This window comes from Osmia lignaria, chromosome 5 (assembly GCF_051020975.1).
Source record: "Osmia lignaria lignaria isolate PbOS001 chromosome 5, iyOsmLign1, whole genome shotgun sequence".
In the NCBI taxonomy this organism is placed as follows: Eukaryota; Metazoa; Arthropoda; class Insecta; order Hymenoptera; family Megachilidae; genus Osmia; species Osmia lignaria.
The window spans coordinates 3,489,328-3,513,477 of NC_135036.1; the positions used below are offsets into that span (position 1 = coordinate 3,489,328).

The 24,150-nt window shown below is 38.1% G+C and overlaps 3 protein-coding genes across 18 annotated transcripts in view; 2 read left to right on the top strand and 1 right to left on the bottom strand.

Moving 5' to 3' along the window:
• LOC117609861 (uncharacterized) overlaps positions 1–24,150 on the bottom strand; it is a 261,342-nt gene that overhangs the window by 105,446 nt on the left and 131,746 nt on the right. For 12 of the 15 annotated variants that reach the window (XR_013062187.1, XR_013062184.1, XR_013062183.1 and 9 more), the window contains exon 2: positions 23,975–24,124. The exons of 2 other annotated variants lie outside the window; for them this stretch is intronic. The gene's annotated coding sequence lies outside the window, so the exon portion shown is untranslated. Of the gene's footprint in view, positions 1–21,585; positions 23,898–23,974; positions 24,125–24,150 lie in introns of those variants that run through there. One more of the 15 variants, XR_004582699.2, reaches the window with a different exon arrangement.
• LOC117609872 (uncharacterized) lies at positions 11,779–13,251 on the top strand. 2 transcript variants are annotated; one of them, XM_034336622.2, is made up of 2 exons: positions 11,779–12,519; positions 12,580–13,251. In XM_034336622.2, the coding sequence occupies exons 1-2, from the start codon at positions 12,399–12,401 to the stop codon at positions 13,191–13,193; spliced, it is 735 nt and encodes a 244-aa protein (XP_034192513.1). In that variant the 5' UTR covers positions 11,779–12,398; the 3' UTR covers positions 13,194–13,251. The 2 variants fall into 2 exon arrangements, with proteins under 2 accessions (XP_034192513.1, XP_034192514.1); XM_034336623.2 differs by having other exon boundaries at positions 11,779–12,816; positions 12,914–13,041.
• LOC143305331 (uncharacterized) lies at positions 20,570–21,658 on the top strand. Its single transcript, XM_076688397.1, is given in 2 exon segments — positions 20,570–21,600; positions 21,602–21,658. Coding segments are annotated over 2 exon segments (1,056 nt in total). The 5' UTR covers positions 20,570–20,601.

The following is a 24,150-nucleotide window of genomic DNA, read 5'->3' on the forward strand; positions in this document are numbered from 1 at the left end:
GTTTAACTACTTCAATTTTTTTATTGTGCTATGCTAACGAGGCGCCGAGCCGTTTGTTTGCGACCTGCGTCAAGCCCCGCTGTCGTAGCCGACCCTGCCGTCCCTGAGCTCGCGCGCTATACGCGCTCGGATTGGTCAGTGTTTTTGCTTAATAATTCAAAAAGGAAGCTTCAAACCACTTTTTCGCAAAGGAAAAAGTTGTTCAGAATCATCCCACCTACCACCACCTGAGAGGGTGAAAGTGCGGTACGGGACACCCTGTATATGTTCTAATTTCCGTTATTGTATCTAACCATTACATATATATATCTACTTATAATTTCATCTTCGTTTGTATAAATATATTAATCACTAAAACACTGGATAAGAGTTTTTTCGTTACCGTCCGGAATACCAAGATATAAAACAGTATCCTATCAGAAAACTTTATTAAATATTCATGGTATAAAAGTGGATATGTATCATCGAGACCACCTCCTTTTTAAAATCCCGTGGAGTTCTGCTATGCTGCAAATAATGAACCACGATGTCACGTATGTGGTGATGTGGCTATTATTACCTGTGCTTGGTGCCGAAAGCCTTTATGTTTGAAGCATCTTACCAAATTCACGATATAACCCGTCTCAGTTGCGTGATGCACCCTGTATACTTTTATCAATTAAAAAACATTTATTTGAAGAAGTTAATAACTTTTTCATCAGTGAAGTGAATTCGCACCTAACAGCAAACGGATCCGAAAATGTCTTTAATTCCGATCAGAGTGGATTCAACCTGGAACATCACTCTGGTAGAACGTTGGCTCACCGAGGGTAAAAAAAAGTGGAAAGTTCAGTCTGTGTCATCGTCAACTTACAGTTGCACAATTCAACCTACGTAGCTGGCAAACTTCTTTCTCCTTTTTTGATTGTACTTAAGGAAGTCGGCGGAGAGTTTGGACCGAGTATGTTTAGGCCGAAAAATGTTTTTATACTGGCTTCCACGTCTAGGAAACTAACATCAGCCCACCTGAAAACTTGGTTGAAAGATGTGTTTTTTCCTAACGTCGGATCGTCAAGTGTTTTATTGTTAGACTCCTGGGGAGGTCAGTGATCTAAAACGGTTTCGGAGGCTACGCCACATGATAAACAATTAAAGCACCTTATCATACCGAAAGGCACAACGGGAAGAATTCAACCGCTATATGTTTACAAATTTCAAGTTTGGAAAAACTTTGTTAAACGCTTCCCACCCATTTTTAAATACAACCGCTAATCCAGTGAAACATAGAGTAAATAGATAAACAACATAAATACATAGATATGTTGTTAATGGCGGAACCATCGACGGAAAACATGTCAGCATTCAAGCCCCACCAAACTGCGGGACAGAGTTCTATAATTATCGAGGCACAAACTCCGTCGTACTCTTTGCGGTTGCCGACCACGAATCTCGTTTTACATATATCGACATCGGCCGAAACGGAGTGTTGTCCGACGGTAGGGTTTTCGGCAGCAGCACGTTGCACCCTGCCTTGGAAGGGGATATGCTTCCGGAGGGCCATTGCCTCGTTGGTGATGATGCCTTCCCTCTGAGGACGTACCTCCTGAAACCCTACAAGGGCGCGTATCTCTCCAGGCAGCAGAAAATATTTAATTACAGATTGAGCCGTGCCCGCCACACGGTGGAGAGTGCGTTTGGTATCCTCGCGAGTCGATTTCCACCGTGGATAAGATAGTTATGGCGTGTTGCGCTCTGCATAATTGGATACGTAAAACGGATGAGGAAATACTCCCCCCCCCCAGGCTGCAGGAAATTCCGCCGAAGTGCTTATACCCCTCACCAAGCGCGGCGGTACGGCTCTTCCGCGACAGTTTAATGAATTTTTTTAATGGGGAGGGGTGAACACAAATCCGGTAAACGTAATTAATTTACTGGTAATAGATCTACATATATCCAATATACCACCATCTCCTATTGATCATAGGGAAGTCGAACGATCAGAAATTATACATGCTATGATACTTGATAGCATGAATGACGTTTCATTTACAACCGACTATGTTACCGACCCTGGAATACGAAGATATAACGCGATCTCAAGAATGTGAGTTTGTTCAAGATGACAATATCCAGGAAAACGAAGAATTTACTAGCAATGAATTTGATGACATGTGTATCCCAGGTGAAAGTGGTAACGTAGACTTAAGTTATAAAACTCGAGTTGTTGAGTTTTGGAGAAGCGGCCAAACAGCACGCAAGACTCTCGATAGTGTGCAACATAAATTCAGGAAAGTTAAGTCAGTTAATCAACTGTATCAATGGGAAGAATCGTTGACAAGAGGTGGTACACGTAGAGAAAAAATATTATCAATCATGAAGTATGTACTGGACAAATTTCAGGCTGCCATTGATCAGGGTTCATTTGTGCACGACACGGATTTAAAACAATAGGCGCTAGAAGCAAAGGATGTCATAGATCTTCCAACATTTAAAGCTGGCTATACCTGGATCATGAATTTCAAAAAAGCGCACAACATCGTTTCAAGAAAAGTTACAAAATTCATCAATCGTTCCGCACAGCGAAACAAGCAACATTTACAATTGACCTTCACTGAATTCGTAAACCGGGTAAAACCATGCACTACTATGTATAATCCAAATAATGTTTATAACGCTAATCAGAGCGGATTTAATTAAAACATTCATTCTGGTCGTACGTTATTGGGCACAAGTTCAGAATATGGGACATGCCCCGCCAGGGCTACCAGAAGTAGAGCAATCGTGCCCAACATGTCCAAGACCTGTAATGATGGAATTCGAAGCATCTCATGGAACATTCGGACGATTTATAAACCACACCCACAGTTAAAGGGTTAATAGGTCGACAAGCATCGGGTACAAAACCCGATTAATAAGGCTACCGGTCGATAATCGCCAGGCACAAAAAGCCGATTAATAGACTACCGGTGAGTAAAGTATTAACAAAATCCATCGCTCTGTAGATCATTGTGATTTTTTTTCGTAAATTTAATTTTTTTCTAAGAAATCGTATTTTCATGTTGGGTTTGGAAAATGAAGTACACTTTTTTCACACATTTGCTTGACCTACTGGAATACTTCTTCCATTTTTGATAACCATTCCCACAGTTTGCCCTTTCTTTATAAGAATTAATTATAAAAATTAATTAATTCTAAAAACCCTCGAAGCTGTTTCACGTTATAAGGAGTTTGAAATTCGCGAATGTAAGCTAGCTTTTGCGGAGCTCGTGTTATTTCATCAAAAGACAGAATATGACTCAACAACTTTACTTCTCTCGCTATAAATTCATATTTTTCTAGTCTGATGATTAAATTATACGCACATAAGAGTTCAAACAGCCTTGAGAAATGTCGTATATGCTCCTCCAATAATGTCGATGCATTTAGGCTGTGCTCAGACGAACCATTTTTGAACCACAGCCGAATGACAAAATGGTGGTCGAGCCGTGGTCATAATGTGCAACACGTCAACCAATCGCGGATCATTTTCCGATGTTATTTTATTTGAAAACTTCATATCGCGAGTAGTCCGCGAATGGTTGAGCTGTGGTCGGCGTGTCGCACATTTCGACGACGCTACGACTGCCTGTGGTTCAAAAGTGGTTCGTCTCAGTACGGCCATAGTTTATCATCAAGGAAGTTAATGACAAGCGATTTCATTTTGGCCAATACCAACCTTAAAGCGTGAACAACATTAAAACTATTCGCTTTTAGCCCAAACGGTGTAACAACAAATTCATAACATTGACCAAGATAAGGAACACCATATACTTGGGAGAATCGGGGATGAGAGGAACCTACCTAAAACTGTTCGTCAAATCAATACTTGACATGCATCCTATTCTAGGAAACCGTTGAAAGATTGCATCAGTTATCTCTTACCTCTTGTAATCACCCAATAACGTTCGATTCAGCATCTGCACCTCTAAATACGGTCTGATGAGCCCATTTTTCTGTATGACCGGTACCAGTGCATCTTTTATATCTCAGCGTCAACTTGGTGTTTCAACCAGATGTTTCATCGATATTGGTTACATTCATTGAACGAATGGCATCTCTTCATTTCCAGCAGTCCAGGTCTGTCTATCCATATTTCTTTATGTCACACACGGACTGGAGATAGGAGAACCAGTTGCTCTGGGGACACCAATTTTTCACGGATCTATACATCGATCGTTCATTAGATACTACACTCAACAAATAGTAAAATGGGTACTGGCGTCTGTCTGTGCCCAAATTTTTATTGTTATTGTTATTGTTACTGGTTCGAGGTATACGATTCCCTCAAGCTAGTCATTCGATAAGGGAGAGCAGTGTTGTACCATAACTTTCCACCATCGATCAATAATTATAATAGGTAGTAGACATAACGAAGTCCGTAACAAGGCCAATGGCACTTAAGCGTCCGTTCTGAACCAATCAGCGTATAAGATAGCTGGTGACTTCGTATATCGAGGGATAGTCAGGACGTTATCCTTACTTGTTTTTGTCGGCCGCTGATGTTAAAGTGCAGAAAATCTCTTCCAAGCTTGATTTTGCATCTCATAAATTGTATTACGTCTATTTTGATGACTATGTGTATCAAATCGGGCACGACGATCATAGATGCATGTCATTCGGTGTTTTTGAATCGGATTGTTGAGAGGATCTGCCTTTTTAAACGTGCTGATTTTGGACTCGTTGCACAAATGGCATAGTTACTGGTTGCTGGGAATGTGGGACACTTACTGAAGTGTTGTTGATATTTCAGCTATTACTGTAACGGTACTATCGGTATCCAATAATACCTTGGATGTAGATTGGGACTGCCGGATTGTGATTTACATATATCATGTGCCGATGGGTCAATCGTTTTCCCCTTTTCTTCCTTGGAGGAGGTTCCATGAACTTTCACTAAAGAAAAGTGCAGTTCTTGTATCTGAACACTCGCCACTCGTTTTCCGTTAATTCAACCATGCTTTATGATTCCCGTCCAAGCTCTTACTAGGATCGTGGGTCGTGGTCCGGCATTTTGTATAGATGACTGCTAGTTAGCTTGATTTCAAGCTCGTAATATATTGTCTCTTAGGTGTGGTCTTCGATTGGCTTGTCCTCCTTACATAGAATTTTCCCCTGGTTCGTGTTGTTAAAATTTCCTCTGGGCTTGGTGAGCAATTCAAAATTCCTCAGGCGTGGATGGTTTACTATTCCTCCGTGATACCGTTCGGTCAGTTTAATCAAGAATACGTCAATTGAAGTGATATTATGCACAGATGCTGAATCGTATATTCCTTGGGTGGAATGTTCTAGCCAATACTTATACGATTCCTTCATTATTGTATCGCGGTTCAATGTCCATCGCATCCCCTATCACATGCATGACATACCTTATCCTAATCATTCCCGAGTCTTCCCTATAATAGATTGTCTTCAAGTTCGATTTCAGTTTACGTTGTACTGACACGCTTCAAAATTGGGTTAAGAAATCGTGAGCAAAATCATTGCATGTTTTTGTTTCATCTGATATAATATTTTAACATTCACTCGCGATTATTTTCAAGACCTGATCGATGATAATGTGCATCTCTATCTCTGGAATCCGCGTGATTTTAATGAAATGTCCAGCCCCTTTCGAAACTCGGCGGGCATTCACTAAGGATATTCTTAAACATTGGCAATTGAAATTTGACTAGGTATGGTCATTCAGTAATCAAAGAATTTTCCAGTCAGACAAGATTCTGACGCGTATACAAGTTGGACCAAATATTTGACGACGGACTACACTTAATTTTGCTACTCTTGCAGGCTACATGCCAAACAGACTAATGCAACAAACATTTTCCGAACAACCGTGAGCTTGATGGATTCTGTCTGATAAAAATTACGAACACGACCGGACGTGTCACACGCGTGTGATATACTCATCGTCTTCTCTCCAGACAACCGCTGAAATATTCAACACTAACAAGATGAATATATGTATATTCGTCCACTTTCACCGCTTGGCGACGTAATATCATTGTTCTAAGGTAACTGTTCGACGCAGACAAATATTATATATACCATTGAAAAGGTGAGATTTCAGATTTTATTACAAAAGAATTTCTTTTGCAATCGGTAAAACCGCGTCGCAAACGTGTCAAAAAATTTGTGGTGTGTATCTAATGCTGCTGACGAATCAACATGCAGAAAGTGGTTCTGAAAATTGCGACAGGGAAATTTTAATGTTAATCCTTTGGGGCCGAGTGTCGGCAAATAGCCGGCTAATAAGGAATAATCCCGAAATAATAATTAATAATAGCTATAAATATTTTAGTGATTTGAAATTTTCTTTTAAGAGAACATTTCATCTAGTAAAATGGTTGCCATAAATCCGGTAAATGTAATTCGTTTGCTTATGATTACATCCAGCGTAACGAATGACAATCAAACACCAATTAATAACTGTGAAGAAAAACTTCACGATATATTAAGAGATCTGCTAGTTAGAGCGACTGAAAATATGTCGTTTGTAATGGAAATCGATCATACATTAGCAATTGTACAGGTAAAGTATGATTAATTATTAAAAATATTTTGTTTTTGTAACAGAATTTTTTACAATAACATTCGAGAATAAAATGAGAATCTTTTTACGTTTTTATATTAGATGGGAAAAAGCACTGAATAAAGGGGGAACTCGAAGAGAAAAATTATTAGAGATTTCAGAATACGTTTTCAATAAATTTGTTGAGAAAAGTGAAAGTGTTAGATAAAATAAAATTTGAAAAAGGTACGTTAATGTCAAATGCGTTAGTACTATAAGTATGCGCGTGACGGCGCTATGGTCTGGCATCCGGCCCATTACTTTTTACGTTTCACGCTTCATTCTATTGTTCTGTTCGTTGATAAAAGTTGTAATCCGTTTAAATCCATTTTTATATTAATCATAATAGAAACGCTTTCGGTTCAATTAAAGTGTTCATTACAAGTAAACCATAAAGTAAAAACATAAAGACAACTTTAACAGAAAGTCATGCTATTATCCACAATTTAGATATCCGAATATGGACTTTAGAAGCAAATGAAGTAATTAAACTAGAAGAATTTAAAGCATTTCGACATTGGTTATGGTGTTTCAAAAAGGTTCTAGAAAAATAAATAAATTTATTACCCGTTCATACGAAACTGATTCTGCTAAATTGGACGAAATTGCCTCCTCTTTTGTTAATCGCGTAAAATCTTACATTAAAAATACTGAGGCAGATAATGTATTCAATGCTGACGAAAATGGATTTAATTTAGAGTTGCATTCTGGTCGTACTTTAGCAATGCAAGGATCAAAAACTGTAGAAACTGTTGTCTAATCTGTCCGCTACGACCCATAGTTACACAATACTTCGTACAGTTTCAGCGCCGGGTAAATTACTTTCTCCTCTCTTTCTTGTTCTAAAGGAACAAGGAGGCAATTTCGGGCCAAAGGTAGTAGAGTCAATGTTTAAACCGTGGAATGTTTATTTGGTTGCATCAACTTCGGGAAAATTAATAAAAGAATTATTCAATGAATGTTTAATGAATGTATATCACATCGGTCAAAAAGTTGCGGGACTAATCCACAGATAGCGCCTTAAAAAAAAATCCATCCCATAGTTCATCAATACCAACTTTCAAAAGATACGTGGCAAAATTTCATGGGATTTCGACCATTATTCATTGAGTTGTAGCGCTTTTAGTGACGCTACTTTTGTTATTTTCAAGACAATGAAGAAAACCGATTTTCGTGTGTTGATTAAACACTGTTTAATTATCCCACTGTGTGTGGGAAAAAATACCGTTCAAGCTCAGCAATGGCTTGAAAAGTGTTATAGAGAATCTGCTCCGTCGAAATCAAGCATTTGTCGGTGGTTTGCTGAGTTTAAACGTGGTCGTACTGACACCGATGATGCTACTCGCTCGGGATGTCCGAAACAGGTTACCACACCAGAAAATATCAAAAAAGTCCTCAAAATTGTTTTGGATAACCGTAAAGTGAAGTTGCAGGAGATAGCTGACACCCTAAAGATATCAAAAGGCAGTGCATACAGTATTTTGCACGAAAATTTGGGAATCAGAAAACTGTTTTCCAAATGGGTGCCGCGTTTGCTCACTGTGGAGCAAAAACAACAACGTGCTGATGATTCAAAGCGCTGCTTGGAGCTGTTTAAGCGGAATAAACAGGATTTTTTGCGTCGGTATGTGACAATGGATGAAACATGGATCCACCACTATACTCCAGAATCAAATCGGCAGTCAGCTGAGTGGAGAGCAGCGGGTGAAAGCCGTCCAAAGCGGCCAAAGACGCAACAATCGGCCGGAAAGGTTATGGCCTCCGTATTTTGGGATGCATATGGCATAATATTCATTGACTACCTTGAAAAAGGAAGAACCATCAATAGTGAATATTACACAGCGTTATTGGACCGATTGAAGGATGAAATCAAAAAGAAGCGACCCCATATGGCGAAGAAGAAAGTGCTCTTTTACCAAGACAACGCACCGTATCACAAGTCGATGGTTACGATGACAAAACTGCACGAATTGGGCTTTCAATTGCTTCCCCACCCGCCGTATTTGCCAGATCTGGCTCCCAGCGACTATTACCTGTTCGCAAATCTCAAAAGGATGCTCCAGGGAAAGAGATTTGGGACAAATGATGAAGTCATATCGGAGACTGAAGCGTTTTTTGAAGGCCTCGACAAATCGTTCTATAAGAAAGGCATCGAAATGTTAGAGAAGCGTTGGAATGAATGTATCACTCTTGAAGGAGACTATGTTGATGAATAAAGTCGAATTTTGAAAAAAAAAAAGTTTTCCTCGTTGTAAGTCCCGTGACTTTTTGACCGATGTGTTATCTACCCAATACAGGACAAAAAAGTGTTTTATTAATAGACTCATTTACTGATCATTGTGCGGAAACATTAAAAAAAAATGTGCCGCCAAATAAAGATTTGGAAATTTAAATAATACCAAAAAAAACCACAGGATTGATACAACCATTAGATGTATATGGCTTCCGCACATGGAAGAACTTTGTCAGAAAATTTTCCGACCACGTAATATTAAAAAATTATGACATCAACTTGCATCTTCGAAATAATATTATTAAACTTCATTCGTTAGTACATAATCAGCTATCGGCACCAAAATATCACAATATGTTTTCATATGCATGGTACAAAAGTGGGTATATCGAAGAGAAACCAAGTAACTTTGAAAATCCAATACATTTTACTTCTGCTCAACAAAATTCTATAAACCCACCACGTTGTTCTATATGTGGTAGCTATGCTATAATACATAGGTTCTCAAACTTTTTCGAGCCACCGTCCACTTTCCTGAGCATAAATTGCTGATAATGCACATTTTGTGAAAATATCGGCCATGCAATCGAACAGTGCCGAAAGAAAGCGTATCAAGAATGCTTCTAAAACAAGGCAGAAAGAAATTGATCAGCTGAAATTAGCAACGCAGAAATTGCGTAAACTGCTAGCTAGAAAAAATAAACAGATGTTAGTATTAAAACGTAAAATAGAGTCGTACGAAATGACGGAATCAGATTTCGTTCGAAACATAAAAGACAAAGTTTCGAACGAAGTAAAGACGTTCATGTTAATGCAACTGTATCCACATCCTGTATTTCCTGCGGACGAGCAACACATTTGTCTATCAATAGTATCAATGCATTATTTGTCACCGAGTTTATTTAGAAAACTTTGTGACGATTTCGTTTTTCGTTTACCATGTGCTATGACAATGAGTATAGATGGTTTCGAAACATTGAAATGTGGTCGAGCACTTGTCCGACCATTTTTACGTAGTTACATAAAAAGGTATCGTGGGTGGATGGTTCTCAATAAAATTGCGCGTTACTGTTCGACGAAATGACGATAAAGTTTTTTGATTTTCATTCAAAAAAAACAAAAAATTGAAGGCTTCCAAGATTATGGTGCTTTTGAAATGCAAATGAAACCAGTCACGCAAGCCTTTGTTTTCATGATTCGCGGTTTATTTTATAATTGGAAACTTATAGTTGGTTGGTTATTTCATAAGTAACGGCAGTGTTACGCCCCGGCGGAAAATGAAAATTTATCAGCCTTGCGTCCCTTATCAAGCCCTTTGGGTTACGAGAATGTCTCATGTAAGGGGCGTGAGGGGGATGTTTTTCTTTTCCGCCAACCTTTTTCATTCCTCCTCGACCTTGTGCACCCTCATCAAGCCTTCGGGTTATGAGAGTCACCTCTATGTGAGGATGTACAAGGATGTACATTATTATATAATAATAGTTTTCAATAACATTTGTAATCTTCGTTGAAATTATCGGCGCTCAACCATAGTAATAGTATATCAACGCACAAAAACTCAAGTTCGCTCGAGAGAGATAGAGATTAGTGTAACATCCCACAAGAAGAGGAATGACAGCAAAAGGAATGAATAAAAAAAAATTTTATTATTTATGAAAACATTTATTTATTTTTTCGTTTTTATATAATTAAATTTTGTAACAGTTCATTTATTTATTTTTGTATTACTCTGATTTATGCTAATAATTATATTCATATTCAATAGCTAAAAAGAATCTTGTATTTATTAATATTTAACAAAAACTTACTCCGAAATATAGATCGAAAATTGTCGTGTCGATAACACTACCGCGTCGATAAAAGATCGACATAGAGCACGCGTAACAGATAGAGATAGCAACAGAGCGTAGAAAGAGATAGCAACAGCGCACAGAATAGAAAGAGATAGCAACTACGCGTAGAGAGAGATAGCGATACGCGCGGAGTCACGTACATACACACAGGTCAAAGTCCAAACACTTCCGGTATTAAAAGTACATGTAGAAAAAACTGTTACGTCAGCAATCTCCAGGTATAAATACGAGCGCGCCGAGCAGAGCGAGCTCACTTCGATTCTGATCGTAGTCCGACACGAATCTATGATACGATTATCGCATAGGTTTTCAGTAGCGTAGATTCTTTTGTCGGCAAGGCGGCAAAGGTTCCACGACGGACCTGGAGCGCTCAATTGCCGGTTCGCAGCGGTTCTCACACGTGTCTGGTTCGCAACCAAGCTTAATGAGCGAGCGGAGTCTGAACTGATTGCAGCTCAGAAAACGATCTTAAGATGTCAAAGCGTTTTCAAAAACATTCCAAAGCAGTAGTAGACGCAGTTAATGTACCGACGAGTGCAGAGGCGAGGCCTTTCTTGGCCCGCGATATTGGCGATCACCCGCCAACTGCGAGACACCGACTTTCGCCGGCCCGCCGTACATTCCAACGAAAGCGAGTCGACGAGTTGCGTAAGGATAGGGGCGCTCTCATAGACGCCGAATTGTCAAAAGCACTTCGTGAGAAACTTCTTCCAGGGGTTAAAAACGAACAATCCGCTGCGGAAAGACTAGAATCCATACATACTCTAAAAGCTATAACTCTTTGTATCACCACACGTAGTATAGGGTTCGGATCGATATCAATCTTTCTCGCAATGCTAGACCTCCGCAATATACCAGCGAGAGGAAACGTGATTCAGTTTTACCGCGTATCATTAGCGTTAATTGAATCTAAGATCCAACATTGTCAACGTGCTGTATCGATGGTAATTGACCGTCATGGCGATTTTCAGGAGCTGCACAATTCTGCAGACTTTATGCAACTTTGTAAAAGTCATGTCGTATTTCCAGACCAAATATCTCGTAGCATAAATGCTATAGGAGTTGCGAAGGTGTATGATAGGACCTATTACCCCAAACTTGCTGCGGATAGGTACCTGGAAAATGGCTCATTCATACCACAATCTGAGCATGTTGCCTTTTCAAATCTGCGCAAGACGGGCGAGGCATTCTTTAATGTTGCGGAGTCTAGGGACGTGAGTTTAGGGTGTGATGAGAGTTTGGGCAGAATTTGGGGATAAAATTTTTTCCGGGGGTGGTGTTACGTGGAAAGTGAATTTCCTGGGGGGTTTTTAGTGAGCGCGAGTTTTCCAGGGGTTTTTCAATGGAAAAGTTTGCAAAAGTTGGGAAATAGAGGAGGTTGAGGGTGTGGCTCTGCCCTGCGACAGTCCCGTGTCGCAAGGTGGAGAAGGAGTTAAAAGAAGACTAAAATTGAGGAAGAGTGATGGGAAATCGAAGATGAAAAATAAAAGCAAGAGTGAGAGTGAGAGCAACGTTAATAGAAGAAAAGCTATGCAGTTTCCGGCAAAGGAGACAAGTGAAGAGAAGCAGAGAAAAGGCCCGATTGATCGTGGAAAAGGTAGAGGAGGTTGGTAGGAGTGATATAACCAGTGAAGAGGGAGCTAGTGGAGAAGCAACGGCTCAAGAAGCTGAAGTCCCTAGCAGCGGGAAGCCTATCGAAGGTGGTAGCACTGCTGTGGAAGAAACGGAAATGACGGAAAGTACGGCGTCACATGCTTTGCTCTGTGGCGAGGAGAAGAAGTCGAGGTTCGAAGAGCTGAAGAAGTATCGAAAACGTGGAGCGGAAGAATTGGCGGAATTTAATTTGGAAGGTAACAAGCGCGACAAGAAGGAGGTGGAAGTTTTGTCACCTACTAACGAAAAGAATTTAGGTGGTATTGAAGGTGATAAAGAAGCGCCCAGTCTTTCTGAGACTACGCAGGAAAGCAGCGTTGGGGGCTATAAAGAAGATGAAGAAGAGGCGAATAAAAGGCGGAAGGACACGCCTGGAAAACAAAATAGAGGAAAATTTAGAAGTGAGAAGAAGAATTTCTATAGTGAAAAACTGAAAAGCAAAGAGTATGTAGTCACGATAGTTTTGAAGGAGTGCTCAAGCAGGATGAAAAAAAGTAATGCGGTTAAGATTTACAAGTTGCTGGGGAAGTTCTCCCGTTTCCTTAAAGGTTTTCAAACGATCGGATATAACAAAGCTGAAATTACTTGCAGCGAGATGGCTGCCGCAAACGCCATATTGAAGTTCGCAGAAGAAGATGGCGCCGCGAATAACGCTTTTCTTCCCGAACGGAAACTGGTGAGGAAGGGAGTGATCGTGGAGTGGGAGGATTCGATCCAGGAGTTAAGAGACTTTGTGATGCCGGGACAGGGTGATTTTACATTGGAGAAGATGAAGAAGAGGGTAGTAAGGGAGGGTAAAAGTGAGTGGATTGAAGGCACGGCGATTTCATGCGGACGTCGCAGCTTTTATGCCTGCAGTAGACCGACTTAAAGATGAATTGAAACACCTCTGGCCTTACTATAGAATCTTAAAACCTAATGATCCAACTTTGAACGCCACTAACTTCAAATATCTTGCAGGTTGTGCCATTGTCTGGAAAAAAGAGTTTGGAGACAAAACTTTTGAGAACGTTCAATCAGGAGCCATCACTGGAACTCCAAAATCTCTCCTTGATCTAGCAAGGACACCCCATCCAACATTAACTAGAAAACAAGTGAGAGATGTTAGCAAGATATCTACAAAACAGGAGGAGGGGCTTAAGATCCTTCAGTTAGACATTACACAAACAGAAGCTTCTTCCAAAAGCCTTTAAACCCAAAGGACGTGTATATCATTATATTAACAATTTCAAATATATTATTACAATTTAAACGCAATTCATTCAATTTAAATGTGGGATAAGCCCCCATAGGCTGCCGATTTGGAATCGTAGTCTGAATCAAGCGTTAGCTTGATTACGTCACTCGAACTGTGCTGCGAAGGCAAGTTGTTCGGGAGAAAACCGAACGTTTCAAATTTGAAATATGTAAACTTAGTTTAAAACGGTTAAGACTTTCAACACATCTTTACGGATTTCTAGTCGTTTATGGATTCCCGAAATAGAGCACCATAAATCAATTCAGTTATCTAATAATAGGCTCTATTGAGAATCTAAACCGTTCTATAATAACGCAACAGTCTTCCCCTTTGTGCCAGGTGTTTACATGTCGCCTCGCTACCGTTTCGTCGACTCGCCTGGTCGACGGAGCGTGACGAGTTCGGCGGAGAGGTGACGGGCGGCCCACAGTGGGACGAAACATCTTTTTCCTTGGACATCGACTAAAATTTTTAGTGCCGATATTCTGTATTAGAACTGCATTAAATCTTTATTAAGTTATCATAGTAATAGAAGACACAACGAAATAAACTTTACATTCACGTTAGGTTTGATTATATTGTATGTGAATCTGAACTTTACGAAAATGTCGATCTTACTGTTCTCCAGTGCTCCCACTTTATGCAATTATTGCATGCATGCTATTAATTTCTAAATTTCCAATATTTTACATATTATCAGGTGTCTTATTATCAATGATTTTATACAAAAGAAATTGGGAATTAACTTAAATTTCATTGCTAAATAATGGTATAAAATAACAATGTGTTGTACTTGATACCATAATAATTCAATTAATAATTTAAAATTTTGCTCAAAGTTGCCCAACGTCTAAGATAGCGGAATTTAATCCTTAGGTAATATGGTTTTAAATGGTACAAAAATTAGCTGCTACTAGCTGCGATTAATAAAGCAAATTTAATATAAACATTTCAGTTTATGTTTAATCTCGGGCAACAGATATGATCGATCGTAGCGACACGTCTAGCATCGATCGATAAACTCATTGATCGTTCAGTTATTTTCAACGCGTCGCGAGTGTTACGTATATTTGTGCAGTAATTATTTTATAAAAATTTCTTTAATTTGTTTAATTTAATTTCTTTAATTGTTTAATTTAGTTTAAAAAAATGGAAAATATTAATACTAATGGTGATCTTTATAATTACATACTCCAATTAAATTATAGTTTTAACAATTATAAACCAATTACAAGCGAAATTCTTAACCTCATTTCTTCAGTTGACATGTCGGAGGAAATGTTAAATGCGATTAAAGATAAAATAAGGAAGTTTTTGGTTAATTTACATAAAAGATGGATAACAGCGCGTCGTAATAAGGATTACTTTTTAAAAAACAACAAGGAATGGCTAGAGATGAAATTTTCCTTTCCAGAACAACGGGCCAATACAAAAATATCAAACTCCTTTAATCAAAAACCATTCACCGAATGTTCCGAACGACATAAAATGCGCAGGACAGAAGAGCTTAGAAATAATTTCACAAGCGAAGAACTCATGTTTGCAGCCAAAATTACCTCCAGGAAAGAAGGAAAACACGACATTGCAAAAATTTTAGAATTCCTTTTAAGAAATCCAACGGAAATTCAGAAGGTGAGAAATTTTTGTGAAGAGAAGTGTCCGAAAACCGAATTGTACAGTAAAGAGAAAGCTTTATCTCTTATGACTACTTTAGACCTTTCCAAGTCACAATACAGAATGTTGAGAGATATTTCGAGTGAAGGTGGGACAAACCAATATCCATCATATTATGCCATTCAAAAAGCTAAATTAGACTGCTATCCGGAAAAGGAATCAATTTATATTACTGAGAGAGGGGCATCTATAAAACTGCAGTCTTTGTTAAATCATACAGTACTTCGAATATTGGCTACAATACAAGTAAATAATAATAATAATAATAATAATAATGATAATAATGATAGTAATAGTAACAACAACAACAACAATAATAGAAGCGATAGTAATAACAATAATAAATTAGTTTTAATTTCAAAATGGGGATGTGATGGTGCTTCTAGCCAAAGCATGTACAAACAAAGATTTTCAAGTGAAGGTGATAACGATGATTCTGCGATATTTGTATCAACGTTAGTTCCAATACAATTATTCAACCCAAGCAATGAAAAAATATTATGGCACAACCCAACACCTTCTTCCACATCCTTCTGTAGACCTATAAAATTTACATTTTGCAAAGAAACACCTGAGGTCATTCACACAGAAGTTGAACGCATTAACGAAGAAATATCGTCGTTAATTCCTACAGTCATTAATTCGACTGAAATTAGTCACCAATTAGTCATGACAATGGTAGACAGAAAAATCTGTAATGTGTTGTCAGAAACGAGTTCCGCTATGAGATGTTACATTTGCGGTGCAACACCAAAGTGTATGAACGATTTGACACAAATTGATAAAAATTCATGTAACGAGATATACTATAAATTTGGACTATCCCCTTTACACGCCAAACTTCGTTTTTTTGAATGCCTCTTACACCTATCATATAACCTTGATTTTAAAAAGTGGTCAGCTTCTAGACCTGAATATAAAAAACTACAAGCAGACAAAAAATTATTGGTTCAAACAAAATTTCGCTGCGAATTAGGGTTAATTGTAGACCGGGTTAAACAAGGAGGTGGGACCTTTAACGACGGCAATACCGCACGAAGATTCTTCAAAAATCCGAAAATCACAGCTCAAATAACAGGAGTAAGTGAAAATATAATACACAGATTTTCCGTCATTCTTCAGGTCATATCGTCTGAACAAAAAATTAATGTTAAAAAATTCGGTCATTATTCGTACGAAACTGCTAAATTATTTGTAACACTTTATCCTTGGTACTACATGCCCGTAACAGTACATAAGATTTTAATGCACGGAGAAAAGATTATTGAAGAGGCAATAGTTCCCATTGGTCAGTTATCAGAAGAAGCTCAGGAAGCTCGTAATAAAGAATTTAGAAAATTCCGGGAATATAAATCAAGAAAGTGTAATAGACAATCAACCAATGAAGATATCCTGCACAATTTGCTAGTAACATCTGACCCATTTATCTCATCTATCCGACCTCGATTAGTAAAATCTATAAAACAACTGTTAAGTCCTGAAGCATTGGAACTCCTAATCTTAACAGACATCGATGAAGCTGTTGAAGGAGAGGAAACTCCAATGGATATCGATGCATAGGTAATTAGTTTTTAAATTTATATATTTTTCACGTTTTTATATTTAATAATTAACCGTGACTACAAGATACACCTAATAATTTTTGTACAATATGTGCGAAAAAGGGTTAGATGTATATAGCCTTGAAGGATTGCGTCATTTTTTATCTCAGTTATTGTGCTTGATATGAATAAAAAGTGTGCAAATTTATAGAACAAAATTCTAAGCAGTTCCGAAGTTATTGGCATGTCCAGTTATTTGCCTTACTCGTTCCCTGGAACAAAGGGGGCTCCCCAATATTTAAGCGGGCGAATTTTAACCGCTGGTTCGTTATTCTTAATCTGTCTTCGGTCGCCGAAACGTCGCGCTTCGCCAGAATTCCGAACTCTGCTGCTTCGGGAGTACGCGGATACAGAATAAAGTCTTTCTTCAAGTTTATCATTTTATTACTCTTAGCATTAAGCCTTTGTCAAATTTGTACAACCGTCGAAAAACGAGCTTAAATACATTTAATTCACCGAAATCGACTCCGGTTATTTCTTAAACATCGCATCGTCCTATCGTCCGGCACCTCTTCAAAATTCACCGAGTCTTCCAATCGCCTCCTTCCTCACGGCGACGAAACGCGTGAACACAAGTGAAAAAGGCAACATCGTCCGAACGCTGAGTGAGACGCACTACAGTCATGCTGTCCTTCTCTCATTCTGAATGTTGAGATTGTCCTTTTCGCTAAGATTTGACTGCCCCCCGTCTGGATTTTTCACAGCGCCCCATAACAAACCTCGTCCCATTCAAATTATATCGTGTGTGGTATCATTTTAATCAGAAAAATTTCACCAATGCGCTAGTAAAAGTTTCCACTGTCTGTCCCTTTCTACGTTCACGCTTGGCTGGTCATCGCATCTAATTCGAGATTCGACATCTCGGCTGGATATACATATGTGAGGTCCCTCCATTTATTAGTTCTAATAGTACCATAGTACTTTCTTATGCAGAATGTTTCAAGGAGTTGACACAAGTAAAAAAAAATGCAATTCCATTGAAATAAAAAGTGGATTTGCATTTTTTGAGTGCATCGTTGCATTCATGAAGAAAATGAAGTCATAGAAAAATAAACATTATCATACCATTGAACTTTTACATAAACAGCTATTTCCTATCTCTTACCAAATTCAAGATATAACCCGTCCCAATTGCATGGCGTATCCTGTATACTTTTATTAATTAAAAAACATTTATTTAAAGAAGTTAATAACTTTTTCTAAAAATAATTCTCAGATTGCACGTTCCTTTGGTTCTTCACAGTAGACGTATATTTTTCAGCAGCGAGGGGTGCTACGGTGCGCTATATAAAATCCACGCGTTTGGTTAGTCAGAATTTATCGGAGCGGGACAATTCTATCATTTGGGTTAAAAGAAGGGTAGCACGATCACCGTACATCTCACTCTAAACACGCGCCAATGTTTCGCTTTCGTTCTTCAGGCGTATCGTTGCTAGTTAAAAATGTTTTATAAAAATAATGTTTGGAGGTTAATAATTATTGATGCCCGTCAGTGCCCGACTTCGTTTTTGTTTTATTTTGTAGCCCAACTCTAATTGTTGAAAATAATTTTTAACAAAAAATACAACCGACTTCGAAATGCACTAAAAAGTATGAAATAATTTTTACTTCATTTATACAAATACCCAACAACTATTAATAAAATCTATTTACTCGTTAAATAGTATACTAAATACATTTCAACCTTTTCGGAGGCGGCGCAAAATTAAAAACTTTTCTTCTACTAGGAAGATTCTAGTTCAGGTGTCGACAACTATTTAGTACACTATTTAACGAGTAAATAAGTTTTATTAATAGTTGTTGGGTATGTGTATAAATGAAGTAAAAATTATTTCATACTTTTTAGTGCATTTCGAAGTCGGTTGTATTTTTTGTTAAAAATTATTTTATTTCACACTTTTTACTGGAACGAGTAGTATTTGTAGGTGGTTTACCGTTCTTATTGGTTAATTGCAATAACGATAGTTTTTAACGATAACAAGTTCCATACAAGTTATAACAATAGTTATTAACAATAACAAATTGCATAAATTTTTGCAAATGAGATATCGCAGAAATATCTCCTATTAGATGCGAAAGGTTTCATCGCAATCGGTACATGCCTTGAAGAGAATATGTACATACATGTATACAAGAAACAGTAGAGAATCGACGACTGCATGCTGACTCATACACCGGTAGAGACACGTAGGCATACGTAGAATTCAATGTAGTAGTAACAATAGTTTCTCACGAATATCTCGGAAACTAAAGCTTTCCGTTAATTATGCATAATGAAAAAGTTGTTTAGAATCATGTCCCCGACAACATATTAAAAGGTCATTGTGTTGCGTGAACGCGAGTAAAAAGGGTCCCCTCGTCGCGCGGGGCCCGTCCGGGAGGTGCTGCCGCCCCGCGTTCTTTTTCGGGAACTACTTTTCGGCAAGGCGCGACGCGTGCCGCGTAGCCATATTGCGTTTCTGTAAACGATCAAGTCGACTTCGTGCTCCGTACAATCTGCGATTTTGTGTATTTCTTGAGAACAGATCAGGTCTGGATTGTAAGAAGGGATTACCCGGCGCCTCCGTGAACGGTGTAAGACCTAAGATAATTCAGTCTCATCGCGGTTTACGGTCAACCTCGTGTTTCTTTCCGGATATCCCGTAGTAACCTCGCCACGTGCTCGCAGCGTGGAACGGTCGCCTCGTGCAACCGAACGGACGGTTTTCGAATTGGATCGGACACCTCGTGTACTAAGTGACTCCTCCGTAAATTTTACGAACGTTTTCTGTGCTCCTCGAGTGACGTGTCGAAACCACCTGATTGTACTCCTCGAACGAGCGGATCGCACCGCAAGGTGTAACGGCCGTCCTCAATTGTCTCTGTGATTTTGAATTTTTAATAAACTGACTACGTCTAAGGGACTACCTCGGGCATTCTTTCGTTGGTGTATTTTTGTGTGTCCGGACCCCCCCCCGGTTTTCCTCGCCCCCCTCTAAACACATTGACATTAAAAACTTCCTGTATTTTGCAATAACAATGAAAAAATGGAAAATTTTTTTTCAATGGGACCAATCGGAAGACATACCCTACAAGATGCAAAAGGTGTCGTTCCGATTGGTCCATCCATCTCGGAGTAAGCGGTGAACACGCAAAAAAAAGAAAAAACATACATACCGATCGAATTGAGTAACCTCCTCCTTTTAGAAGTCGGTTAAAAATATAACTATTTCCAAGTGCGTCTTTTTGCGGGTGTATTAAAATATTTACGGTTTTTTTAGATTTGATCAGCATAAATAGACGAGATATCTTTAAGGTTTGGCATAATAATCTTTTAAAAGAAGATAAATGCAAAGAGATTTGTTTATATATTTATGAAAATTTCAAAAGTAATGTAACTGGTATTGACAATAATCGTTTTACAATTAAATTATTGTAGAAATGCAAAAGTTTTGTAAAAACGTAGTCGAGAAGTGGAAAAAATGCGATTGATCCTATTCAAACTTTTTGAAGAAAGAAAATAATTGGTTTAATAAAGATACTGAAATTTATTTAACGCCACAAAAAAATCTGAATACATCCAACACAGGAAAATGTGATAAAGAATTTAAAGACTTATCAAAAAGTTCCAAAAGGAGAAAAGTCGAATCTTCAGTAAGTAATTTTAATTCACATGTACTTACAAAGAATGCGGTAGAATTTTGGAAAAGTACACCAGGTAAACGGAAAGCTGTTAAAGCAGTACAACATAATTTTCGAAAGGTTCGATCACGTGAACAGTTGTACAGATGGGAAAAATACGTCGAAGCCGTGGAACGCGAAGAGATAAGTTATTGTATATTTCGGATTTTACTCTTTCGATGTTTCGTGATGCTCTTGATAGAGGATCCATAGTCCATGATATTGATATCCGAAAATGGGCATTAGAAGCAAAAGAAAACATTGATTTGTCAACATTTAAAGCAGGAAAATGGTGGATATTTAAATTTAAAAAACTGCATGCAATAGTTTCGCGTAAAATAACAAAATTTGTAACTTACCGGGAACGTGAAAATTCTCAAGAAATAAATACAGTTATCGATAATTTTATTCAAGTTGTGAAACCGAATATTAATAGTTATGGTGTAGAAAATGTATTTAATTCGGACGAAAGTGGTTTTAATTTAGAACTTCATTCTGGTCGAACGCTAGCTGCAAAGGGATCAAAAACCATTGAAGTTGTCGTACAGTCCATATCATCAACCACTCATAGTTATACCATACAACCTACTGTATCTGCAAATGGAAAATTGCTTTCACCGCTTTACATAGTTTTAAAGGAATCAAGCGGACAGTTCGGACCAAGAGTAAAAGAAAGTTTATTCAATGCTCCAAATGTTCATGTTTCTGCTTCAAAATCTGGCAAATTAATTTCAGAGCATTTTAAAACTTGGTTTACTGAAATATTTTTAACAAACGTGGGATCCCGAAGCGTTCGCCTACTAGATTCATGGAGTGGACACTGTCCAAATGTTTTGCAAAATCTTGTTCCTGAAGGAAAAGAAGTACTTTTTCTGACGATACCGAAAAAGACGACAGAAAGACTACAGCCTCTTGATATTTTTGGTTTTCGAATATGGAAAAATTTCGTAGAAACTTTTTCCGATCAGGTCATTTTATTGAATCATGACGTTATTTTACATCAACGAAATAATATCATAAAACTCCAATCTCTTGTCCATAATCAGTTGTCTTCACCTAGATTCCAAAATTTGTTTAAGCATTCGTGGTACAAAAGTGGATATATGTATAGAAGAACGTCCGGAACGCTATGAAAATCCAGTCGATTATTGTTCGAAAATGTAATTTCTACCGCCTTCACGCGGACCGCGGCAGCACTCTGCAGCGCGACCGGCAGCCACCTTGGATGCCGGTCAGGCCGACCAATCAGCATACGTTACGTCAGCGAGTAGAAAGCCAACGGTTCTCGCTGCGACGAGGCGGGTTGAGCGGCCATTATCGTTCTGTTTCTAGTAGAAGCTAGCACGTGCGAAATAGCGATTCAATTTTCCATAGTTTTATCTCGATCTCAAGCGCCAAAACTCTCGCAAAATACTCGCGATATTCGTGCCGACGGCCTACGCGACAGCGTGAATTGCACACTCGCTTAAATCCACGAGATTAATATAATCTCGTGGTGACCACGTGTTGCGCCAACACGTGGTTCTTTACACATCTCGTTTCAAGCTCGATTCGACGCGACGTGAGTGAATTATACGAACTCAATCTCAACAAATTACATTGTTCGACGAACAGACCCTTGTAAATAGTGTACATATTTGTAAAGTATACGTTGTGCTCGTGAATTCAGACAATTAACTTCCTCTCACCGCCATATTCCTACGAACCGTGCGAATTTTCGACCTCGAACTCGAACAATTATTGTTTTACAAAACAGGTTGACAAAATTCATCGGTGCGATATATGCGGAGAATTAGCTATACTTCGTTGTGCTTGGTGTAAAAAATATTTGTTTCAAACACTTTTTTGAAGAATTTCACTACTGTAAAAGCTATGTCGAATAATGTTGGTTATTATATACATGTACAATAATATTATATTCTAATAAAAATTAAAGTCAGAATAAGCGAAATATGTATAGGAGCGGATTTAACGAACATAGTATGGATGAATGAGTGTTACTATATCAAAAACTCTTACTCTACATTTTCAGCTTATTTTTATATGTAGATTAACCGTTTTTTCAATTGTACTACTACATCGGAAGTACTCTGTATATTGTAGAAAGTTTACACAATAAATGTACTTCATCATATGATGATGAAATTAATCTTGCAATTATGAAAATGACATGTAAAACGAATGGAAAATTAGTTCTTATCAAAGATCTTATCAACGTTGCAAGTATAAGTTGAGTTAGCGGTCAATACAGACAGATCAAAAAACTTAAATCAAAAATTCCATCGGAATAATTAAAACAACTATACACTATAATACATCGTTGAATTCATAATAAATAGACATTTTTATTGATTGAAAAAAAAATAAAGTTTTTCAAAACGGAGGGGTAGGGGGAATTCAATTTTGCAAAGAAATGATTAAAAAAAAAAAACTTACACGCAGCTTTATAGACTTCAAGAAACGGTATAACTTTTATTTCAACTATTTTTTTATATCTTTTGTTGTTTACTATCTCGGAAACTAATAGGAAGCCGAAGATACCACTTTATATTTGGGGTCGTCTACCTGCTCCCAACCAACCCTCCAAATTTCATCTTGATCGGTGACCGGTCGTATTCGGAACTACAGCCTTAATTTGCCTCAATCTAGTATAGAGACTGCTGGAAGTCCGAATAACAAGGTCGATAAAAGACAAATTCGACTGGCAAATCGTCGAAAACGTATGGAACTCATGAGGATTACTTTTCAAATGCGATGTTTGTAAACAAAACGCAATAAAATGAACACCGTCATCATTGACAGTTTTTCTGCCGCAAAAAATTAAATGCTCTGCGTTTAAAATCCTCTCACCTTCGATGAAATTACGACACGAAGGTGTAGATTTTGTAAAACTACATATTTCACTTATTGAAAGCTTCATTGTTTTGATAAAAAGTAGGTAATTTTAAAATTAAACGTCTACACCGTATGAAAGATACAACGGACTACAGATTACAACCTACTTTCACCGGCCATCTTACTTTTATGACGTCACGACCGCCGATCCCAATAAATACTACATTGCTTTTATCGGATAATATAAATCGACCTTAAGCACCCGGTGAGATCCTTTGGATAAATGCCATCTACACGGATTGGCAGAATTTAATGTGATAATTTCGACAGTTTTTCAAAAATATCTCAAATACTAAGACCGAGTGGCGATCGGAAAAGTTGCTTAGAATTATTATCCCAACAACATATTAAAAAATGAGCGAAATCGGTGGGGTTGACGAGATATCGATAATTACTAATAAACACTTTGCAATTTACAAAAAATTTTTGAAACCGACATTTTCTGACTTTTCGGGCCAAATACTACACTGCACGGCAACCGGCAGGTCTGCCACGTTTGTGTTTCTTTCTAGAATAATGTTCTTTAAGTTGTAAAAAGAAAAATTTTATACAAATCCACTAAAAGAAACAATGAACCAGCGGTACCTGTTGATCAGCAATGTTGATTTCAGCGTGTTATACGCTAAAATTGCATAGCGCTTTGGATAGGTACTGTCACTTATCACGATTTAGTCACTGTGATGCATTACGAGCTTGTTGAGATGCTGTCGCTGTGAAAAGCGCAACGTTAGTAAGCTGGAAGAAAAGAATTGAAAATTGTA

Bases quoted from the DNA above. Each gene is read 5' to 3' on its own strand.
- LOC117609872 (XM_034336622.2), top strand. From the start codon at position 12,399: ATGACGGAAAGTACGGCGTCACATGCTTTGCTCTGTGGCGAGGAGAAG. The intron at 12,520-12,579 runs GTAACAAGCGCG...AAAAGAATTTAG, and splicing joins GGCGGAATTTAATTTGGAAG to GTGGTATTGAAGGTGATAAA.